Here is an 18,891-nt window from a genome sequence, read left to right as displayed (position 1 = left end):
ATTGAACACTCTATATTTACTTTTCAAGCCCTGAAAAAGTCCCTGGATGGGACGAAACGCGTTGGCGGTTTCAAAAGTGATGCTTTCAAAAGTTTTTAAAGAATGAAAAATAAAGAATAAATTGAAATCGAACATCGACTCGTCTATGGAACTAGATCCTTTTGAACTGTTTTCTGAATCTACTACAAGTTGTGTTTAAAGTGTGCCGGGCCATCATGTGTCGCGAAATGTTAGACACATGTAATATACTGAGATAGACTTGTAACAACAATGAACACCTGATCTATTACTGTTGCCCAAATTATACCCTCCCACTAACTTCCATTGATCAGAGCATGGCTAGGCAGTTGAGGAACCGTAGTTTGTGACAGATTCATGGTTAGATGGGCACAGAGGTCACTTCATGATTAGCAAGATCTCTGATAAGCTGTCTCTAGTTCTCAGTTGGGGGATAGCTATGGCCTGGGATGGGTATCTGCTTAGATAGATGACTCTTGAGCAACTGATAACTCTTTCTAAGTAGACATCCTTTTTTAACCAGATGACTCACTGAGCAGAAATTTTATGTACATTTTCGCAACAAAGTCTATTTTGGTTGGGTATTAGGAGAGGCCTTTCTTACTACATGATCGGATATCTGGTTAGATAACATACTTGCCCTTGATGTAACAGATGCAGTTTCAAATTTCTCAGGACAGTGGAGACAGATGACTGATGCACACACGCCACACGTATGCTCTTGGAAGAGGCTGGGGCAGCATGTTGGCATCCTGTTTAGAGGTACCCAAGAGAAGGGAAAACAGTTTGCAAAGTTTCAACAAGATTGTAACTTCAACAGGCTTTGGAGTTGAGGGCTATGAGAAGGGCAACACTTGGCAAGGAAGAATAATAGGGGCAGAGTATTTCGTCCTTTGAACTCATCACAAGAGCAGTGGGTTGATTGGTTCTTTCTGCACTCCTGCGTGCTCTGACCCCTGCTTTCTGAGATATACTTGTTGGCAGCTGATGCTTATAGCACAGCTGTGGCCTTTATTAAATGGTGACTGGTGCTGTCAACAGGCAGTAGTGTATTTTATCTCTCTTAACATTTTAACACGCCTGCTTAATGTTGCTAAATTACAAGAATCACAAGAATGATCGTCCCTTCTTTAAGGGTACGATACTCTTGTTCGAGGCTGAGTTTAATTCAAGCACATATATATTATTAATATATGATATATAACAGAATAACAGTGCAATATTGTAATATTGTTGATTATAACCATTGAACTGTTCTGGTGGCATCATAAACAATGAGGCCGAAGAACTGGGTGGTTGGTACTTATCACCAGAACCCTGAGATGGCAATGTTGGACCGTATATTATGTTACCCATTATGTATTTTTTATATTTCAGATGTATTTTAGGGTAGTTAGCTTGAAAAAACAGATTGTTTGAAAGTGCAGCTAATAGTGAACACTGATTGGGATAAAAAGGTTTAGTTTTTATTTACCTCTAAATAAATTGTGGTAATGGTTAAACCATCCCCATTAGGATTAATGCGGACTGCAATTCTACAAATGTAATATATGCCATTAAATGTCCCTGCGGATTATTATATGTGGGAAAAACGGAGAGAAAAGTAAAAATACGAATTTCAGAACACAAGAGTACTATCCGTAACAAGAATGCAAACAGCAGCCTGGCAGTACATTGGGACAAAAACAGACACACTATCGCCCAGTTAAAATTCCAGATACTCGAAATGGTTACCCCAACACCTGGAAAAAGTCTCACTAAGACATTATTGCAGCGAGAAATTTTTTGGATCAGGAAGTTACAGACACAAGATCCCAAAGGGATCAATGATCGAGTAGACTTTATTTGCTTTCTTTGATATTAGCACAAATGAGAACGCTCGAGGCACACTTTACATTTGTCAATGTCTTTTGTTGAAAGTTATTTTGAATTTTTTCCGTTCTGTACAGCATTGTGGTCATTTTAAAATCACTTCTGTAATGTTTATGCTTACATTTAGCACCACACCAACATGGCGTATGCAGGACGCACACATGCATGACACGTTTTTGCCTCCAAGTCCGTCGTTTATTTTGAGTGCTGTTGCGCGTAGCAACTACGTCACTATTGCGCCAAGTATTATTAGAGGCGGCGTTTCAAACATGGTTGTTCACCGAGCATCGGGGATTACGAGGAAGAGGAGAGGGCCGACCCGCGAAATTTGAAGTCTGTGGCAGGGAAGAGAAAGGTAGATGTTGCTTGTACCGGGATAACCCAGATTTCGCTTTGACTCGCGACGTTTAGCTCAGCTTACGTATTGCTTGTCTTTTGCAGTTTACTTCGTCACCTGGTTTGACAGAGTTACGCCGCAATCTTGTGAACCATCCTTGCCCGCAGCAGCAATTCTAGAGGTGTGTTTTGTTGTTTCCTGTAAATATAGTGATAGACTTGGGTTCCCCCCTGGATATGCAAGAACAAGCGTTTTTTTGGAAATGTCCCTGCTTGAGGGAATTAACGGAGTTTAAAGTACACGATCATCTTGTTCTTGCTTTTCAGATAGATTTCTCCACGCTTCGGTCAGAGTGAAACATCAAGCAGTTCCCGGGTTTCACGTTATTGTACAGACAGACCAGTTGTTCTTGTAAGAATCCGTATCCCCACATGGTGCACATATTTCGCGAGTAAGTAGTGAGGGAAAAATGTCGCGTCTTTTTTCCATGCAAGAACTTTGCTAGAAACATGACTTAGGCGTATTCTTTCTTCTCACAGAGCGGCGGATGTAGTTCCCTATACTGGCACATTTGAACACGTCCATTCATACACATTATTTGCTGGGCTTGAAGTGAGTATGATTTAACAGAACAGGGAGTTGAATTATTTACAGATTGGTTAAAAACATCTCACAGTACCTACAATGCACACAGTGACTCGCTATGAACTATGCATTTTGAAGAACCACATTCAGTTCAGTGACAGAAATTATTCTTTTGCTTTTTAGGTACCGCCCCTGACGAAGGGCCGGGGGGCCCGAAATGCATTGGGCAAGAAAAACGACCAGTTTTTTTGTTGTAATACAAACGCTCATGATGAAATATTGTTGTTCGGATTGATTTAATTTATGCATTAATGGTTTTTTGCACATGAAGTGTGTGCCATGATGATTATTATGACGTGTCAGTAAAAATATGAAGATGAAAACAGAAGAATAATTCGTAGTGTGTTTTTTTATATAATTTGATATAACTTGAGTTAACATTTGAGGAACGCAGTGAAGAAGTTCCCATTGTGGACTTGCAACAGTGCACAGAGGGCAAGCGGTCACGCTTGATTTCAGTGAATGGTTATTGCCAATACATTTATGAGATTCAGTGGCTGCAGTGTTTTCTACATAATTGTGGATTTAGTGCATGTGCCATGGAAAGTTTGTACAAATGTGTCTATTATCACCACAGTTAACTAAAAATCCCTATTCAGTGGAAAGTCTGACCTAACCCTCAGTACACACAGGCTACCACCAACCAGTCCGTATCATTACATAAGTCATTGTATGTCAAGGCACGTACTGTCCCTTGAGGTGCTCCTGATAATCAATACTATGATTTTATATGTACCCTGAGCACTCAGCTTTTGCTATATTCTCATTTGATCTGAGAGAAACTTAAAATGTTTAATATGTCCTCCGGGACTGGTCAAGAGCAATGCCTACTTATAGTCCACGGAGACACTGAGATAAGCCATTAATTAGATGGCTCCATTATTGTTAACATGGCCAATGATATTAGCTGTGTCTTAGGCTCCATTGAAATTGCAGGGGTGTGTCCACCAAGACTGACAAAGTGTAAAGCTGTGCTCTGAGATTTGAAACCTTTAAAGAGTGAGACATGAGGACGTTATCCAATGAAAGCATGTGGAAGGAACATGGTGAGTGCAATGTTTTAATTACATCACCAAGGTTGTCTCAGAATGAAGTGTTTCTTTCTTTCCAAATACTTTAGGATGTAGTTACACACGGATCATGAGGCACCTTGTTTAGTAGGTGTCTAGGTCGGGGCTTGCATTTTCTCAGCACCTGAACCATTGGCTTGTGTTTGATATTCCGTGACTCATATTGAAGATGTGATTGCTCAAATATTCTGTGTGTGTTTTGTGACAGGTGGAGCATGTTATGAAAATTCAGAACAGCTACCAATTACAGGGCAAGGCATCATTTCAGGTAACTGCTTGTTAGGTGGACCACGGCCTGCCAAAACACACCTAGTTAAGTGTATAGACTAAACAATATGTTGAGGAAACATGGTGGGCTATTGACAAAAGTAAAAGTACCTGTGGGTAAAACTATAAATGCAATTTTACTCTTAATCCTTTGAATTACTTTAGTACTTTTGACTATTCACCATTTACAAGTGTAAAGGTACTCAAAATTGTACATCTACATGTCCCCACCTCTTGAAACAGGAGGTAGGGTCTGAAAAAGCATCATGTTCGACCATAAAGTTACTACTAGTAGTGACTATGGCACTATTTGATGATCAGCAAACTTGTTGAAGGAATCCACAATTGTGGTGGACATTTCTTTATGGTAAGGTATAGGGAGGTAACGTTTATATCAAGTTAAATTACATTAAATGTATTTTCTTAACAATAAAAAAATCCTAAGTAAATTAGTTATATGTATTTATTAAAGTATTAAAAGTCATCAAAAGTTATGTTACAGTAAAACTTAATTTCTGTAAATATGTTTGTTGTGAATATCACTGCCTCCCTAACTGTCCCCCTTTAAACCACATTCACATTCCTCAGCAGGTCAACAGCCACATCTCATAATAATATAGTGGTTGACATTTTCTTGGTGAAGGCATCTTGGCTGTGGGTTTCTCGTGAAAAGAATTTTAAGGGCAAACTGAATGTAAATAACAAGTAGTTACGTGTCCAAATGTACTTATTTACCAGGAACGGAAAATGGTATTTGAGGGTAAAAGGTGTGTTGTTTAAACTACTGCATTTCCAAGAATATATTTAAAGCTGATGATGAGTGTGCACAGTTGGGATCACTTTTGCTCTACGTGGCAGATGGGAAATAGGTTGTCATATGGGTTGTTACTTGATGACTCCTGTAACGTTGTTATGTGGGCTGTTAATTGATGACTCATGTAAAGGCGATACATCATCTACATTGATGCATTTTCAAGGCAATGTACACATTACCTCTAGTATCTGGAGCCATAAGGTAACCAGAGTAGTGGCTCTACTTTCGGAGACTGTAAGAGCTGTCTAACTTAGGGTTAGTTCTGCTGTATTTAACCTGAGACTTTGAGAACTGTGTTCCTGTTTATTTTCCCATCCTTCCTCTTTCCACTGAGATTATCAGTAATAGGGAGAGGATGTGGCATTACGGCAACTGCTCCTGATTTTTAAATTGGGGAACCAGGTTTGAGGTTGGAGTCTAGGTGTCTGGTCAACACCTGAAGATTCCGGGTAAATCATTGAAACTCCCTGTGCCTAAAACAAAATCCTGTGTAATGTAACTGGGGCTCAAGTAAAGTAGGGTGACCATCCGTCTGAAAATTAGCCCCAATGTCTGTTGTCTGTGATTCATGTTTCAACGGACGGCATTTATCCATAATTTTAGCATTTGTGCTAGAAGACGAAGGTTAAGAGAGAGGACCTCCTCTGATGTGATCCCGAGGAGAGGGCAGAGAAATAAACTTGAAATAAGCCTTCTTGTCAGGATCTCTGCTGCCTGAAACAAAAGCAAATGTGTGCAGCTAACTAATCTGCATATGTAAAGTTTGTTTGGAGGCCAGCCTTGGCGTTAACTGATGGAATCCCTTGAAGCTTCCTGAAGACAAATTCATCTTTTTGAAAGGGTGTTACCAGCTCATCTGTAGCGAGCCCTTCTAAAAGACAGTTATAAAAACTGTTTGCATCAGGTACAGTCTGCACATTAATGAAATCTATACTATAATCCTGGAGGACCTGAAGAACACAGTTGTCTGCAATGCGTTTGCTGTGCTACTTCTCTTTGACCTCTCAGCTGCCTTTGACACTGTTGACCAACACACTCTACGAAGCCAGCTTAGAGGGGACTTCTCTAGACTGGATCGCATCCTACCTTCGCAGCAAAATTAATGTCTACCTTACCCCACCTTTCTCGTCCAAACTTTACTTCACAAAAGCAGGGGTCCCTCAATGCTCTATTATCTCGCCCATGCTTTTCACCATCTACATGAAGTCATTACCGGCACTGATCAATCAATTTAAACTTATGTGCTATAACTATGCAGATGACAAGCAAATACTCCTTCAACTGCAATGAGGCAAAAAGATTGGAAACTCAGAAATTTTCAGTGTCTACGAGCTGTGGATCGATGGATGATGGGGAGTGTTAGACTTGGCATCTTTTGGCGTGTTTCCCCTGACTTTTTGCTTTGTGACCTCCTGGTTTTGACTCGGTTTTTGCTGGTTTAGTGTCTCTGCGCACTTTCTCACTGCTGTTCGGTGTTAAAGTGCAAGTGCCCCTGTTGTAAATTGTTGTTATGGATTGGTGTTCCATGATTGACTAATTTGATTTACTAGTCAGTCCCTGGTACAGTGTACTGTGTGTGCTCAGAGCCCGTAAATAAAATGCTGCTAGTGGGCTTGCAGTACTGATTGTGCCACCCACACAAGCAGCCTGTAAATGTAACTCTGGCCTGGCATTCCAGAAACTGTGTGAAGTCTGATATTGCCATGAAACTTGGCAAGTGTACCCATTTACCAGGCCCTAACCTTCCCTTTTCTTAAATATCAGTCACCCCTAAGGTAGGCCCAAAATACCCCTGTGGACAGGGTGCAGTGTATGTGAAAGGTGGGACATGCCCTAGTATGTGTGGCATGTCCTGATAGTGAATTACTGCCAATTTTGGTTTTCCACTGTAGCAAGGCTACCTGTTCCCATAGGACAGAATGAGGAGTTTGGTTATACCAATTTATAAATATAACTACCCCTGGAAACAAGGTAAAAAAATATAGTTTAGTATGCCTGAACTTAGAATCTATAGATGCATTTTTTAGTAAAAGTGATTTTTACCTTCTGTGTTTGAAAATACCACATTTAGAAAGTAGGTCTTTTCTTGCTAAGCCCTCCAGTGTGCCTCTGCTGGGTTTGTGGATTGACTGCCTGGCTTTGGCATGACAAGGGCTAGGAGGAGCAGTGGCTCCAGAGAGTCTAGATGGGTCAGGGATGGGCTAAATAGACCTGGGCTGTATTTAGAGTAGGGGGAGGAGATTTCCTTTTACCTGAATGGGCCTGGTCTGCCGCTAAAAAATGATGTCTTCTGCCAGGAAGCTGCACCATAGAGGACATAACTGGTTCTGGTTTGGTACAGACACTCTCTGTCCCCAGAGAACATAGGATTTGGGGCAATAAAAAGTGGGACCCAAACTCCTAAACTTTAAAACTCTTTTGGAACCAAGAAGACTGCCAAGAAGGAGAGCTGGAGAAGATGTGAGGAGGGACTACCACTCTGCTATGTGCTTTGCTGTGTTGGCCTGAAGTGGCTGCTTCTGTCTTGGGCAGTGAAAGGACTGGACTGAACTTTCTGCAATTTCTTTTTGTGTGTTTCTCCATGGGCTTGATGTAGAGCTTGCCCCCTATTCAAGAAGTCTCAGGAACAGCAAAGACTTCAAGTTCCTCTGCCATCAGCACTGGGGACTGTGTGTTTTGTGCTGCAACAGAAAACAAAGCAACCTGAAGCTGTCTTCGGCGCCGCGGCTAATTTTGTTTCCTGAAGGCACAGAGGGTACCCCTGCAACATCGCACCACAACCCTGGTCTCACCTATGTCGCCACCTGGCGCTGCCACCGAGCCACAGCCACTGCTTGCACCTTGACCCGTGGGCACTGCCCTCCGTACTGCCTCGCTTCACACCGTTGCCCTGGCATCCCTGACAATGCCGCTGCTTGCTCCGTGGTTTGAGGGCACTGCTCGTAAGTTTCATGATGCACCATCCTCATCCAGCACAACAGCCTTGGCCTACCGATGCCAGTACGATTGACTCCAGTTCGTCAGACGACGACAGCGCTTCAGCAATGACGATGCTGCAGGTTACACCGTGACCTGCCAGCACCGCAACAAGCACTGCATCACTTCGTACGGCAGCCCTGACCTCCCCGATGCTCCTGGACGACCGTCACTGAGCCGCTGCCTGCACCGCAACCTCAGGGCACCGCACACTGCACCTCTGTTCTTCGCACCGCAGCACCCAACGCCTGCCGACGCCAGTGCTCCTGACTAGAACAACGAGTAGTTTGTTCTGCAACGTGTGTGACTTCAAGGGCCCGAAGACTCTTGCATTAACCTCTGGAACTGACACCTGGGGATGCTGTGCTTTTGGAGCCCAACGGAGGTCGCCGACTCCCTGCATTTCTAAAGGTACTGTTTTGCTGATCTTGCCAACACCGTAGCTGGCCCGCGACGCCGCAGTCAGCCAAACTGTCTGGATTTGTTGTTCACGACACCATGATAGCCCCAGATGGAGCTATTGACTTTAAGGAACTTTATTTCAAGTCTATTTTGATTACTGAAGATTTCAAAGTACTGTATTGGTGGATTTTTTATTGTTTTTGGTCTTGTCTTAAGCATAAACCAAATGGATATTTTCTAAACTGGTGTGGTGTTCTTTATTAGTGTCTTCACTGTGTTTCTGTTGGTTACATGCAAATGCTTTACGCACTGCCTCTAAGATAAGCCTGATTGCTCGTGCCAAGCTACCAAGGGGGTGAGCAGGGGTTACTCTAGGAGTGTAATCAGGGGCGGCTCTAGGCTCATGGCGGCCCTGGGCAGGGAGCGTAGGTAGGGGGCCCCGGAAGAGGGGGTCCGGGCGGGGCGGTGAAGAGGGGGGGGTCAGGGTGTTTGGAAGTGGAACAGAGCCGGAGGCCACCAAATCCCTGCCACTGGGGCCGCCACACAAATATGTATCCATCCTCAGAGGATTATTATATTAAGGATATATATTGGCGTGGCGGCCCCTTTGGTTTGGCGGCCCTGTGCAGGTGCACAGCTTGCACATGCCTAAGGCCGGCCCTGGTGTAATTCCCTTATCCTGACTAGAAGGAAGGGTCCCTACTTGGACAAAGGTGCAAACCCTTGCTAACTTGAGAACCCCATTTCTGAAATTGGTTGTCAGCGGTGACTATAGCACTTGCGTTTGCACTCGATTTACAGTGATTAGTGTGCACTACTACCATATAGCAGACTATTACGTACCACATACTGTTTGTTTGGTCTATTTTTGCCTTTCCCTTGGTCTTGAACTTGCCAGTACAACATGTCTGAATCAATTGCATCATCTGCTGCATCCTTGGAAGTGGCCTTTGAGGAGGAGAGGTTAGAAACCTACAATGTGTAGGAATTGAAGGCGATCTGCAAAAACCTCAAAGTCCAAATCAGGGGCCTCACCAGAAAAGAGGAGCAACAAAAGACGCAGAGGGCCTGGGTGGCAGCCAGACATGCTAGTGAGCTGTCTGGGAAACTTTTTATGGAGGCTGATGAGCCAATGCCAAGGATGGATTGTTTTTTGGGAGGGGGGCACCCTGTAAACCAGGTAGCAGTGGCTAGTCCCCAGAGGAGCTGGAGGACAGGCGGGAAGCAAGGAGACTTGCTATGGAACTGGAGAAGCTTAAGTTAGCCATGGAGGAGAAAAGAATGATGCAGACCTTGAAATCAAGATGAAGAAGCTGGATCAGAGGAGTAGAACTGGCTCAGATGGTGGCAGCAATTCGTCAGGGCTGGTAGACAGACTTGTGCACATTCCAAAGAATGTAGGCAAGGAAAATCATGAAGGGGGATAACATACAAAGTGGTTATAGGGGTATGACGGGTCTATTCACAAGAATGGGGTCCCTGAAAAGAATTGGAGGGCAGGGTTGTGGCTTCTCTTCCCAGAGGAAGCAAGGGATACTCTGATAGCTTTGGGTAAGGGGCAGAACCTCACCTATGCCGATATGAAGGACACTCTCCTTACCAAGTATGGTCTAACTTCTGAGAAGTATAGGGATCAGTTTAGGTCTGGCAAGAAAACTGATGCCAACACTTGGTTGGAATGTGTAGATTCTTTCTGCCGGTCTCTGGATGTCTGGGTGAAGGGCAGTAATGTTACAGATTTTCATGGACTCTACAATTTGATTGCATGTGAGCACTTGTCTAGTCCATGTTTTGCAGAGATGCGCCAGCACGTGGTTGATAGTAAGCTTACTGACCCCAGACTGCATGCTATGGAGGCGGACAGCTGGGTGAGTACCAGGGTCCACAAGAAAGCGCTTGGGGGAGACTCAGCCAAAAGTGGACAAGGTCCCCAGCAGAAAAGTGAGGCGGACAGGGTAAAGCACAGGAGTTCTCCAAAGGGCCCCAAACTAACACCCATGGTAAAGGTTCCTATCCCGTAGGAGATAAGAAACAAGGGGTCACTTCAGGAAAGCCTGCTGACCCGGCCCCCAGACATTCTTCACCTGTAAACAGGTGGGTCACATAAGGGGGGACCCCAAGTGCCCCAGGAGGGAGCAGCCACCCCCTGGTGGGCAGACCACAGTGTTGTCTAGTGTAGCTCTTGAGGAGGAGCGGTGCCCATTGGAGGGTTAGTATCCTGCAGAAATGACCCTCATCTCACTAGGGGACAGTGAGATGGTTCCAGGAAAACAGGTACCCTGTAGCACAAAGAATTTCAGCACCTGAGTGACCAGCAACGGGAAAAGGGTAGAGGCTCTCAGAGATACTGGAGCCAGTGTGACCTCAGTCCGGTGTCACCTGGTCTCTGAGGAGCAGGTAGTTCCCAGGGCATTCCACCAAGTAGTTGCTGTAGACAACTCAGAGCACCAGTGTATGGTGGCGTAGGTTCCCTTTAAATGAGGGGGTCTCAGGTCCCTTGAGGGTGGTTGTGAGCCGTACAATGTCTGTAGATTGTCTGCTAGGTAACAACCTGGAGCAGTCCTTATGGAAGGATGTTGAGCTCAGATCTCACTTGGAGATGTTTGGATTGCCAGAGTGGCATGCGTGTCCACTCGGTCAATGGTGGCCAGACAGGGTGATCATAAGGACCTGGAGCCCTGAACAGTGGCCCAGGTCCCTGCCAAGAGAAAGGGCAGGGGGCGAGGGAAACTGGCCCCTGAGGTTTCCACGAACCGGGAGGAGGCGGACCTTGAGTGGGACACCCCGGAACCTACAGGGGAGCAGGTAGCTGAAGTGGGTGACATCTCTTAACTGACCCATTGGCAACAAGAAGGTGGTCCCATTGGGAAGAATTCTGCAGCGAGCAGAAAGAGTAGTCTTCTCCAGAGCTTTTGTGGTGGTAGGCTGCAGGCCAGGCAGCTAGTGGTCAGCCTGGATCACATTGGATCTACTGGGAGAATGAGCTCCTGTATATTGAGACTAAGGTCTCTAAGCCTGGGTCAGCCCGTGTGCTGGTGGTATCTTAGCACTTCAAGACCTTCCTACTTGGTCTGGCTTACGATGTGCCTTTGGCAGGACATTTAGTGTAGGACAAGACCTTTGACAGTCTCCCACTTCTTCTGGCCTCAAATGCGAAGGCAGTCTGATGGTCATTGCAGGTCTTGTGAAACTTGCCAGGCAAGTGGTAATAGTGGGAGGAAGGTTAGAGCTCCTCTCCAATATTTTCCAGTTGTTGAAACCCCTTTTGAAAGGGTAGGGATGGACATTGTGGGGCCACTGGATCCCAAGACAGCCATGGGCAACAGGTACATCCTGGTCTTGGTGTACCATGCTACCTGGTACCGGAAGGCAATCCCTCTCTGGGCAACGATGGCACCAGTGGTGGACTGGGCGTTAATGGGGATCTTTTCCCACATGGGTTTCCCCGGAGAGGTGGTTTCTGACCATGGGATCAATTTCTTATCAAAGTATATGTCATCCCTCTGGAAGGAGTATGGTGTAACCTACAAGTTCACCACTCCTTACCACCCACAAGGTAACGGTTTGGTGGAGAGATTCAACCAAACCTTGAAGGGCATGATTAAGTGTCTAACAGAACCCATGAGGCATAAGTGGGACATCCTCTCGCCATGTCTTCTCTCTGCATACAGAGAGGTGCCTCAGAAGAGTCTTGGGTTCAGTCCCATTGACCCCCTGTATGGTCACCCTGTGAGAGGACCTCTGAGTTTAGTGAAGGAAGGCTGAAAGGCAGCTCCCAGGAAAACTACCTAGGATGTGTTTAGCTACATGCTGGCCTTCAGAAACCAAACTGCCTGCTTCAGGAAACTCGCTCAGGCAAACCTGGAAGCAAACTACACAAAAGATATCAGAGGGTCTAGTGAGAGAACTAATGTGTACGCAAAATGTAACCTGACAGGAGAAACTAGATATCCCTATCATGTGTGTATCTATCTAGGGTCATCCCTTCAGCAGATCCACATTGTGGTCAGACAAGGATACCCATCAGTCACCACACGGAACCGCCCTTCATCATTTGGGATTCCTTCAAGACCACCACTAGGAGTGCCAAATAGCTTTCACGGAAGAGGGCCCAGATGTTAGAAAGGAGCCCTCATCCGGTCAGATAGGTCTTACTGTGGTCTTGCTACTCAATTATGAGGATATTGGCACACAAAAAAGGGGGGACTGATGTCGCAGTGCACAAATGTGTGAGAAAAATAAGAAAAAAGTGTTCATAAAATTGGATGAGGGGGTACTAGGTAATTTTTATTCGAATGCTACCCACTCCTCCAACATTAAAAAGTAGTCAGTGACAGTCACACCAATAAGGACTGCCCAGATGTATTATATGGTCAACATGTTTCAGCAATTTGTGACACGTTTTGTCATTGCTTTCTTCAGGACCGTATTTACTGATAGCTACTGCAACAATAGTGATAATGAAAACAAAAACTGTGCTCAAAATCAGAAAAACAGATACAGAGATCACCTGAATTCACTAGGTGTTCACATCGTTTTCTTCACTCTTCTAGATCACGTGAATTACACTAGAAAAACTGTGAAAACATGAAGGTCAAAATAGGTAACCTACAGATAAACACCGCGTACAAGGCTAAGTTCGTGACTCTATACACAAATAGTATGTAACCATTTTAGTGTTCGGTATCAGCGTTATGTACACCAGTGGCACTATAAAATTAGGTGCAAATGTCTCAACATTGGATCAGCTTTAAAGAATACCAATATAGCAAACAAAAAACCATCTTACCATGCTTGTAAGAGATACAGACCTCACCCCACCTGGCCACGGCTCAGGGAAAAGGGGAAGCACCGCTCTATGGAAGAAGGAAATACGTACACAGCACACTGTGAAACCCAAGACCATCGCTGTTTGTTTAAAATAATCCACCCGGTATAAATCTAACCAGCCCTCATCTCACTAGTCACTCGTGAGAAAAATGACAAGACTCTGAGGAACAAAAGTTACACGTCTAATCAAGAAATAAATAATAATAATGCCCGAAGCAATCACAGTCTTAAAGAAACTGTGAATTAGCTGCAGATTGCCGTGCACACAAACTGACGTGTCCACAAGGTAAACCAAGCCAACAAAAGACCCCCGTTGTTCTCCCCCAGAGCCTACCTGTCCGTCGGTACTTCGAAACTCGGCGTCCGAGCCGATTTGGGAGGCTCAGGTTTATAACGCTGCGTGTGATTGGTCGATGGCCAGTCACGTGGTCCGTTGTTTTGTTAAAGAACGTAAAAGGCAGTTGATAGGTTGGAATGTGAAATACCAACCAATCAGCAAAGTGTATCACTGAGCAAGCCTCTATCTCAGGTCAATCTTTTTATCTGTTTGGTCTTGCACAAGAAACTTTATCAGTACTGCTCGTAGAACAGAAACAGTGCGTGGTGTAGAAATAGGTCGCAATGTCTAATGTCATACAGAGTGTTAGTCTACCAAACAGGAAAACATATTCACTAAACTAACTCGGGCAGAGGACGATGTTTAAATGTCTTCCCTTGATGTATTTATCGATCTACTTCTGGCATGATGATGTGATGCCCCTACAGGGAAGTGATAATGGTGCCAGCTATGTACAAGACGGGTTCTATTGCTATAAAGGACACATTAGTTGCTTTGGATTGCTACTGCTCTAGCCCTCAATTGTGCATAATTTGCCAGAGATATCACCCCATATTACTTGATCATTTCTTCAGAATTAGAGGGTTGACCAGGGTATGTCATCATTTAGGCCCACGCGATTCGTGCCCATCTTAAATACCCACTTTTGTTCCTTGAGTAGGAGGTATTTAGACACATCAGTTATATGTGTAGGAATGTAAGGTTGCTCAATCACCGTCCATTGGAAAGCCGTAGAGGGGTGGCGTGCTTCTAGAAAGTGATTGGTTAATTTCGTCGCTTGTCTCTTACACCTGATGGTGCTCTTATGTTCAGAAATTCTGACCCTGATTTTACGGGTTGTCATCCCTATGTATTTAAGCCCACAGGGACAGGTGATGAGATAAACGAGGTTATCACTGTTACAATTCGTGAATTTAGACTGAATCCACGGTCTCGAGGTGCCTATATCTATTTCAGTTGTTTTTTTAGTTTGTGGGCAAGCCTGGCACATTCCACAGGGATGGTGACCTGTGACTGGGGGAAGATCCCAGAGAGAACCCAGGGCCCTAGGTCTCTCTTCACGTGGTCGTGTATGAATCAGTCTATCTCTAAGATTTGGTCCCCTCTTAAATGAAAAAAGTGGTCTCTGAATTGAAACATGATCTGAATTGAGAATAGACCAATGTTTCTTAACCACTTTCTGTATTTTGTTAGATAATGTTCCAAAAGTGGTCACAAAGGTAAGCCTGTCCAAAGGAGGTTTTGGGACAGAAGGTTCAAGAAGAGCCAACCGGTTGTTATTTCTGGCACGCTTAAGTGAGCGTTGTACAAATCTAGATGGATATTTCCTTGAAACTAGTCGTTCTTTAAGAGCCAGAGAATGAGTTTTAAAAGCCGCAACATTTGAACAATTCCTCTGCACCCTCAGGAACTGCCCATAAGGCAGATTGTCCCGTAGGGATTTGGGATGGTGACTGTCGAAACATAATAAGGAATTTTTTGCCAGTGGTTTCCGGTATAATTCAGATTGTAGTCCCTCCGGGGGTTGCTGTGATGAGTAGGTCCAGGAAAGATAGTTTGTCTCCACCTATTTCCATCGTGAAGCGAAGATAATCATTTCTGCTGTTCAGCCAAATTAGAAATTCATTACATCTCTCACTGGTGCCCCGCCAGACCACTAGGACATCATCAATGTACCTTTTCCATGTTCTAATACAATCAATGAAAGGGTTCATGGTAACCAGTATGTGTTCCTGCTCAAAAGAATGAACATATAGATTTGCCAGACTCGGAGCGTAAACGCTCCCCATACTGGTGCCCGATATCTGAAGGTACATTGTGTCCTCAAATTGAAAGAAATTGTGCTTCATAGCCAAGGTGGCACAGGCCATGATGAAACTAGCTGGGGTGATGCTATCCATGGTTCTTGACTGTAGTAGAAGCTGGATGACTTCGAGAGTTTCATCCTGAGGTATTGATGTATATAATGCTTCTACATCAAATGAAACAAGAAGATCAGTGGTGATGTCAAAATCAATTTCTGGCAACAGACGTAACACATCAGTTGTATCCTTTAAATAGTTAGGCATTTCTCGGACCATGGGGCGCAAAAAATGATCAACAAACGTCGACAAAGGTTCGAGAATAGACCCAATGCCCGAAATAATGGGGCGCCCCGGAGGTGGTCTTTGCTTTTTATGCACCTTCGGCAGGTCATAAAAGTATGGAGTTATAGGGTGTGTAGTACAAAGAAAGGTTGCTTCTTGTGGCGTAATCCACCCTTCAGATAATGCTTCTTCAGTCATAGTAGAAATTGTGATTTTCAGTTCTTCTGTAGGATCAACATCCAACCGGCGGTAGGACCTCACATCGCTCAGTTGACGTAAACACTCAGCACGGTAGGTGCTAGTGTCCAAAAGGATAATAGCACCGCCCTTGTCTGCTGGTTTTATGGTCAATTTGTTGTCCATTGATAATGTTTTAAGAGCCATTTGTTCCTCTTTAGGAAAATTGTAGAACACATCTTCTTGTTGTGTGAACAGATCTTCAATACTTCTCTCAATGGCTTGTTCGAAAGCAAGTACCTTAGGGGGCATAGAGTGGGAAAGTGGATAAAAACCAGTGTTGACCTCTCTAGTGTCTTGCGTTTCAAGTTCCTGTTTATTAGCAAAAAAGAAATGCAGTCTGATTTTGCGTAGGAATTTAGATAGCTCCAATCGTGTTTCAAAGTGGTCATTCCTATGTGTAGGAACAAAATCTAACCCTCTGTTGAGAGCCTTCTCTTCATATTCTGTCAATGTATGTTGACTCAAGTTGATCACAAGCCCGGTTCCAGGCTGATTGTTGCCTGTTCTTTGTTCTTCGTTGTTGTGCTCCTCAAGTTTCTCGCTGATGTCGTCGGCGGGCTGTAGTGCACCTGTGGTTGTTGTTGTTGACCTCTTCTCCTGCCTCGAGACCGTCCCCGGCCTCCGCCTAAAAAAGGCTGTCCTCCAAAGTTAGTGGGATACTGAGGTGGAAAAGGCCCCATGTGTGGTTGGAAAGGGCCCATATGTTGAGGTCCCAGATGTGGAGGGAAGGACGGACCACCAAATTGCCATGAGTTGGGTGGCCACCATAGTTGTGTTTGATTTTGTTGATTCCCCCTCCAATTATTATGAAAATTCCTCCTTCCTCGACCTCTACCCCGGGAACCCTGACTAGTGGACCCAGTGTCGCTGCCTGAGGTATTATCATCAGAGCTCGATGTCCCGTAACTAGATCCCGTCTTACGCCCATTAGCAGAAAAATCAGGTGGAGTGTATGTCTCACTTGTGTAAGGGTATACTTTGTCAAACTTAAATTTGTCAAGATCTTTCCTGAATTTCTCAATCTTGACGGACAAAGTAAACTCTTTAAACTCCCTATTGTTCTTGTTTGTTTCATCCTGATTCTTCTGGAAGGCTTTACTGGAAAGGGTAGCCCTAATTTGGGACTCTAGAACCTGGATCTCAATAAGTATTGTGTCTGCAAATTCTCTTGGAGGTCTGGATAATAAGTATGAGCCAGTCCCTGGTACATCGCCACGCGATGAGTGACCAGCTCTTTAAAAACTCTTTGTCTTTCAGGAACAGCCTCGGGGTGTTGGTTAAAATTAATCCATTAGGTGCACAATTGTTGCGTAAGTATTGTGCCATCACAGTGCCGTGTAAGGTTGTCCACGTGTGTGATTTTTTAAGGACAAGAATTTTGCTCCATTCGTCTTCATTATTAGTGACAACAGTAGGTACATTGTCTAGCAGATCAGGATGGTTAGCCAGAACCAGTTGTAAATCATCCTTATCGAATGAAAGACCATGGTTCTCAGCCATGGTATAAAGGAAATAAGTGAAGGCTAGTGAAACTACACCAAACAGAAAATTAAACAAAAATATAGAGCATACGCTTTACACCGTATTACGGTGGGGTAAAACAACAGTCATCAGATCTGTTGTGAAGAATGGTCCGCAGTCACAGCGACTGCTCAGGAACAAACAAACAACACTTGGTTAGGACCAAAGGGAATTTTTAAGACCGAGCTCCGATAGGTTCCCTACATATATCAAACTACACAAAAGATATCAGAAGGTCTAGTGAGAGAACTAATGTGTACGCAAAATGTAACCTGACAGGAGAAACTAGATGTCCCTATCATGTGTGTATCTATCTATCTAGGGTAATCCCTTTAGCAGATCCACGTCGTGGTCAGACAAGGATACCCATCAGTCACCACACGGAACCGCCCTTCATCATTTTGGATTCCTTCAAGACCACCACTAGGAGTGCCAAATAGCTTTCACGGATGTTGATCCTACAGAAGAACTGAAAATCACAATTTCTACTATGACTGAAGAAGCATTATCTGAAGGGTGGATTACGCCACAAGAAGCAACCTTTCTTTGTACTACACACCCTATAACTCCATACTTTTATGCCCTGCTGAAGGTGCATAAAAAGCAAAGACCACCTCCGGGGCGCCCCATTCTTCGGGCATTGGGTCTATTCTCGAACCTTTGTCGACTTTGTTGATCATTTTTTGTGCCCCATGGTCCGAGAAATGCCTAACTATTTAAAGGATACAACTGATGTGTTACGTCTGTTGCCAGAAATGGATTTTGACATCACCACTGATCTTGTTTCATTTGATGTAGAAGCATTATATACATCAATACCTCAGGATGAAACTCTCGAAGTCATCCAGCTTCTACTACAGTCAAGAACCCTGGATATCATCACCCCAGCTAGTTTCATCATGGCCTGTGCCACCTTGGCTATGAAGCACAATTCCTTTCAATTTGAGGACACAATGTACCGTCAGATATCGGGCACCAGTATGGGGAGCGTTTACGCTCCGAGTCTGGCAAATCTATATGTTCATTCTTTTGAACAGGAACACATACTGGTTACCATGAACCCTTTCATTGATTGTATTAGAACATGGAAAAGGTACATTGATGATGTCCTAGTGGTCTGGCGGGGCACCAGTGAGAGATGTAATGAATTTCTAATTTGGATGAACAGCAGAAATGATTTTCTTCGCTTCACGATCGAAATAGGTGGAGACAAACTATCTTTCCTGGACCTACTCATCACAGCAACCCGGAGGGACTACAATCTGAATTATACCGGAAACCACTGGCAAAAAATTCCTTATTATGTTTCGACAGTCACCATCCCAAATCCCTACGGGACAATCTGCCTTATGGGCAGTTCCTGAGGGTGCAGAGGAATTGTTCAAATATTGCGGCGTTTAAAACTCATTCTCTGGCTCTTAAAGAACAACTAATTTCAAGGAAATAACCATCTAGACTTGTACAACGCTCACTTA

At 44.3% G+C, this 18,891-nt stretch overlaps 1 protein-coding gene across 6 annotated transcripts in view; it reads left to right on the top strand.

Moving 5' to 3' along the window:
* The window catches only part of LOC144766801 (uncharacterized), a 1,464,990-nt gene that overhangs the window by 1,125,161 nt on the left and 320,938 nt on the right, over positions 1-18,891 (top strand). For 5 of the 6 annotated variants that reach the window (XM_078650533.1, XM_078650530.1, XM_078650529.1 and 2 more), the window contains one exon: positions 4,151-4,210. In XM_078650533.1, the coding sequence (XP_078506659.1) occupies positions 4,151-4,210 (60 nt within the window). Of the gene's footprint in view, positions 1-2,995; positions 3,193-4,150; positions 4,211-18,891 lie in introns of those variants that run through there. The other variant, XM_078650534.1, reaches the window with a different exon arrangement.

This window comes from Lissotriton helveticus, chromosome 7, assembly GCF_964261635.1.
Source record: "Lissotriton helveticus chromosome 7, aLisHel1.1, whole genome shotgun sequence".
Classification (NCBI taxonomy): Eukaryota; Metazoa; Chordata; class Amphibia; order Caudata; family Salamandridae; genus Lissotriton; species Lissotriton helveticus.
The sequence above is the reverse complement of the archived record's forward strand: the minus strand, read 5'-3'. Positions and strand labels throughout refer to the sequence as shown.